Raw genomic sequence first — 6,000 nt, forward strand, 5'->3', positions numbered from 1 at the left:
TAGACTGGAACAATAAATATGAACGGAATAGTCCAAACCGCACTAAAATAATGTCTAGGAACAAGTTCCACACTTTTTGAGTTTGTGAGAACCAGGAGCGTTCCTCACCGTTTGGTAAAAATACTCGTCGTTAACGCTTCTTTAATAAATTAATTACTCGTATATTCGCAACAATTTCTTTTTCTAATTTATCACCTAGAGTCCTAGGCCTTCTGAACCTTTTCTATTGTCCTGTCAGCCTGAGGACCGTGTTCAAACAGTACCATGCATCACCAGACAGACAGTAAGCTGTAGGAAGCTCCAAGGATTCGAACCTGGGATTTCCGCGTGAAAATCCAGTTCAATAACCGCTGAACTAATCCCTTCTCTAGAAAATTTGTTTTTGAAATTTTAAATAAGTATTAAACCAGAATGATAACTTTTGACCATTTATTTTTGTATAACTTTTGATAGAACTCTGTGAATGGAATTTTAGTACCGACAACGTCATAACAATTCAATGTAATGTAACTATCTTATTCAGTCACTTCGAGCAAATCTAAAAAAGCAGTTGGCGATCTCTTACGTCATTCTCTCTCAATTATCCAAGTTGGAACAAAATGTATACTAATATTGAATTATACTTAATGGGGTTTAGTTATTCCATAATAGCCTGCCACATATTATACTTGCAGGTAGGTGGTCTGGTTACACTATCCACTGGGCAACTACCAAACAAGGAAGTATATTAATATTAGAAATAAGATCCACCGTCCTCAGAACTTCTAAAATAATCCTGTGTGAAAAACTTTTTTCTAAAAATGACACAAATAGTGTGAAATAAAGAGTTCCGGCGACAACTCGGTTCCAAAAATTGGAAACCTTGTTGGGCTTACCAAGGGCGCTTCCAAAATAATTTGGCCAACCAGGAAGTTTCTAAAAATTTTGATTTCAATTTGCTTTAGAGGAACATTATATACGTCTAAACTAATAATTTATAAAAAAAGAAATCGTTACCACTATGCCGAAAATCAGTATTCATGATTTTTTTTTAAAAAAAATGGCACTTAGGTATACATTGAATAAAAAAAATAATAACACTAAAGGGAACTAATTGGGTAGCGTACAATATCTCCACGTGGAGATCCCGGCTTTGAATCCTACAAGCTCCCTGCAGATCACTCTCTGGTGTTGTACTGTACTGCCAGTATCAAGAGAAAATGGTTCTGAGGCTGACAGAGCATTGGAGTACGAGCTCCTAGAGCCCTAGATGTTGACACGCTTAAAATTAAAAATAACAAAAATTATTTGTTGCAAATAACATTAATCAAACTGCTAGTAGCACTTAGATTTTCTCTTCCTAGGTGCTTCTTACAGTTCAAGGCCCGATCATAATCACTGACAGGAGATGTACGAAACTACTTCCGTATCCGAAGAATCTCTGAGCTGCAAATTCATCCTCCAGAAAAGATACCTGAAGCTCTTCAGTTGTCACGGTTAACTTTACACAAATGTACCAACCAAGATACTTTATTATGGACTTCCAACAGTTCATTCATCTTTTATTTTCCTGAAGAAGTGATTTTAGGAAGTTCCGTATTATTGTAATCAGTCAACAGAAAGGTAGTTGATTAATTAATAAAGCTAGGGATGAAATTTCACGATCGTACAATAAAACACAGAAGTTAGGTTCGTGAATCGATTGGAAATAACCATCATTAAAAACCTAACTAAAGATGATTAATAATTAATAAAAATAAAAATCTACCAAGTAAAAATTAGGTTTGATGTGAATTCTAACCAAATTAATAAATAACGAATTATTGAATACATAAAATAAAAATATGAATAAAATGTATTTAAAAGTAATTATGGACATGATTTCATTGTTAAGTGGCATAACAAAACAAAGTATTTCAAAAATATTTAGTAAAATTTTCGGTCTTAAACGAAACTTAAATTTTTGAAGGGGTTTGAAAAAGTAAGATCTAATTGTAAAGGATTTTAGAATTCCACGAAGCTGATAATTCTAATTCAAGCTAATTCATAATTTTGAATTTCACTACCAAGTTTTAAAAGTTATTATCAAAATTGTTTCTCCATACCAACTGCATCACTAAATTGCGATCCATTATCAACTCTATCTAAACTTAAATTTGTACATAATAAATAAAATTTAATTCCATTTACTATAAACATGGCGGTCGGTGTAACCTTAGATTATGATTTATGTTTCATACAAAATGTATGTATGATGAGTAGACGCCATTTTTAGAGTGAAACACTTGACTCCAATTCAATGAAATCATCAACTGCAATTGTTCTTACGTCATACCCTTTATTCTACAGAATTCCAAAGAAATCGTGAATCTTTCGTATTTTAAATCTGTCAATTATCTAATAAATTCCAGATTTATTTCTGCAGTCAATAAGCGGCAAGAGGGAAGAGATTAGCTGAGAGGTTAGCATGCTGGACTCCCACGCGGAGGTCCCGAGTTCGAATCCAGCAGCTGACCCTTAGATTTTCTCTTCCTAGGAGCTTCTTACAGCTCACTGTCCGGTGATGGACAGTGTTGTCTGTAACGAGAGAACACTGTCCGGAGGCCGGCAGTGCACTGAAAAAAGCTCCGGGCGCCAATAACCTTAGATGTTGACGCGCCTTAAATAAAAAAGAAAAAAAAATAAGCGGCAAGCTTGGTGAACTTATAAACTTAATATTATGCTTATTTAGAAATGGAGATTTCTTTTACCGCTTGACAGAAAATTGTCGTGGCAAGCCAAAACAGTAATTTCATCTGCGGAACATTTTCTAATTATTTATTTTGCAAATTATAAAAAAATAAAACGTTTTACAATAAACATTGTTACGATTTGAATCTGAACTGATTTAGGTATTTAAAACTATTTCTTGATCCCAAGGAACGTCTAGCGAAGGAAATTCGACCAGCAAAAGCATTTGCTCATCAGGGAAGGCAAATAGAGGATAGAACTTGAGTTAGTAGAACAAGAGATTTGTAATGATTTAAGATTGAAGACTATAATAAAATTTCAACAGTTAATTTAAAAGAAAGAAGTTAAAATATTAGCGTCAAGACTCAATGCCGTAACTGCATTACCATTAAAATTATGTCAAGATCAGAAAGGTAGCAGCCTCCTTATTGTGCTTTTAACCCCCAAGTAACTAGGGGCCCGAAGTGACAATAAAGGGAACTGTATTAAGTATACCTACTTGAGATTGTTGTCGAGTGATGTTGTTGTGAGCGAGCTATTCGATTGTTAAAAGCACGTAAAAACCTATTGCTGCTCAATGTACTAACAAAAGGGTGTGAAAAATTAAAGGATTTGAACGCTTCTGAAGGAGAGCATGCGAACTGATCAATTAAGCCGTGACTTGCAACTTCTTTTAACAAACATACACACTTTGTATTGTTATACAGTCCACTAAATCTCTCTAGTCAACAACTTTACTATTAATCATACAGAAATAATAAGTTCACTTATTTTTTTGGGAACTCCAGTTAAATATTTATTGCCCTGCGCAACCGACAGAACTGTTACTTTATTCTGACTATTTTTGCTGACTACACAACATAAACTGAAACTAGCAAGAAGGAAACTCTCTTATTTTTGTAAATAAAAATTTAAATACAAAATTAAAAATATCCATTTTACATTTAATTAATAACTTCTTACTTCGAAAATAATTTGTTTAAATCAATGCCATAAATTTACTTAATCAAACCAAGTATGCGTAAGATGCAATGCTTTTAACGCAATTTTTTTTGAAATCATAAAACAAACTATATGAATAATGGATCAAAATAGAAAAAAAAAATTGAATGAGCTTGAAATTAGATAGAGCCTGAATGGTACACAATCTACGAATTGGATAGTATTAAATATTCGAATCCCAGAAATGCTTTTATTTCTTTTTTAATATTGCTCCAAACTACTGAAAGTGTAAAAATTGATTAATTTCTAAAGTAAACAATGTTTACACCTGACTGAACACCTCGAAGTATATTTCATTACTGAAGAATATTTCACGATATTTTATTAGTATTATTGACTGAATTGTTTACAATATTTTAATTTTAAGATGAAAAAATACCCTATTTAAGTAAATAAAAACTTCAGTGAAAAAATAGCGTATTTTTACCGATTTGATGGTCCAAAATAAGCTCTGGTTTACCCACTTAATATGGATTAGCGATGAAAACACTAAAAGAAATATTCAACGCCCGAATCTGGTACACAAGGCACTAAAAAAGGCTACACTTTAAGTACACAAAACACACTCACCGTTTGAACCAAGTGAAGATGTATCGGCAGCTAGTCCCGCGGAATCGGTGCCACTCTCGTGTCCGTCGGATTCAGTATCCTGCTGTTGATGGAGATGCTGCTGTTGACCCGGCTGTCTACAGTGATGTATGGACAAATCTCTCGGGCGGTCAGGACTTGGAGACGGCTGTGGTGGTCCACCTAATATATCTGTAATCATGAACCTGGATCTGGCTGAAAGATGATGCGGCATGACGCCCGCCGTCATGTCGTGTATGGTCATGGGAGAGGAGCTCTCCCAACCGCCCCGGTCAGTAGTCACCGTGTTCCTGGCCTAACTATATATGTTATCCTTTCTTTTTTCCAAATGCCTGCACACACCGGGACTCTTAGACACACTGAACTGGCGCGCTAAACACCCGCTCCAAACCTTCCTACCACTAAAACTCGCTTCCCCCCCTACAAAAGTATTCTTTAGTCCTTTTTGCCCCTACTACTAAAGTGTGGCCACGCCTACCAGCCAATCGTTGGCCGACTAGTACCCTGCAATTGAATTGATCAAATGACGTAAGTGGCTGGAAGTTGGCCAGAGCCCGCCCACCCCCAATCGCTAGTTCTCATACCCGCGTTCAAACACTTAATCTCTAATCAACGGTTAACTCTGATTCCCCTTCTCGATCCATTTACCTGCTTTTTAACTTCTCTTAACTCCTAATTTGTTTACATTGCTAACGTTATTTTTACATAAGAATTTGTTCCAATTATTTATTATCTCTACTATTTCTAAAAATTTGTATTTGTTCTACACTCTCCCTGTGTTTTCTTGAAAAGTTTAAAATAAGTGTTTTTAATTGATATGTAGCGTAGGCACTTCCGCCCATTTATATATTAATCCTGCTAAATTTATTATTAACCCATAAGTATATCTATTTTAAGGCGCCACGATAGCCGAGCGGTTAAGAGGCGAGACCTGTAAAGCTAATATGTACTGTGGTACTGGGTTCGATTCCCAGTCTAGGCCTTGGATTTTATTTAATGTTAAATATGAGAATTTTATAATAAAATTTATTTGTTAATTGCCTCTATCCCTAATTGGTAGTTGAACGTATGAAAAAATAAGCGTTATTCTACATCTACTTTAATTCTTCAGTAATTTGAAACATTTATTTGATAAAAAAAAATCGTTCTATTATGATGAGAAATTTTTATAAGAAATTAACCAAAAGAAAAGTTTGCCAAAAAAATATTCATTTCAATTTGCATCCACTGGTGGACCTATTAGGTCAACCTCTTCCTTCCCGATCTCTTGCGGTTAACCCTTCTAAATGCCCTAAGGGGCCATAGCATCTTGTTTCTCCACTACAATCAGGTAAATAAATATGTAAATTGTATTTATCAGCTGTCGATTATTTAACAAATGACAGTTGGTTCAGTTTAGCCGCTACTATAGCCGAGCGGTTAGAGGTGAGGTCCGCAATACTAAGATATTTTGACGTACTAGGTTCAATTCCCGTTCAGTACCTTGGATTATATAATTTATTTTTTTTTTTTTACTTTCACTTAAAGGGTCAAATAAAATATTTAAGCAAAACATGTTACAGCTCTTTGCCTTCGATCAATGGGCAAAAAATCTGACTGAAAAAAATAGACGGGCGCTAATTTCTTAATCTTTGAGAATTACGCGATTCCAAATTGCCTTTTACTTTTCGCTAACAAATATAAGAATTCACAAAATCCCAT

The 6,000-nt window shown here is 34.7% G+C and overlaps 1 protein-coding gene across 1 annotated transcript in view; it reads right to left on the bottom strand.

Annotated features, from left to right (window-relative positions):
- LOC141458952 (homeobox protein B-H1-like) overlaps positions 1–4,703 on the bottom strand; it is a 56,132-nt gene extending 51,429 nt beyond the window's left edge. The window contains exon 1 of the mRNA XM_074137582.1: positions 4,282–4,703. Coding sequence (XP_073993683.1) covers positions 4,282–4,543 — 262 coding nt within the window. The 5' untranslated portion in view covers positions 4,544–4,703. The remainder of the gene's footprint in view (positions 1–4,281) is intronic.
- Between the last annotated feature and the right edge of the window lie 1,297 nt (positions 4,704–6,000).

This window comes from Rhodnius prolixus, unplaced genomic scaffold (genome assembly GCF_049639745.1).
Source record: "Rhodnius prolixus isolate KJV_2025 unplaced genomic scaffold, Rpr scaffold_1, whole genome shotgun sequence".
NCBI lineage: Eukaryota > Metazoa > Arthropoda > Insecta > Hemiptera > Reduviidae > Rhodnius > Rhodnius prolixus.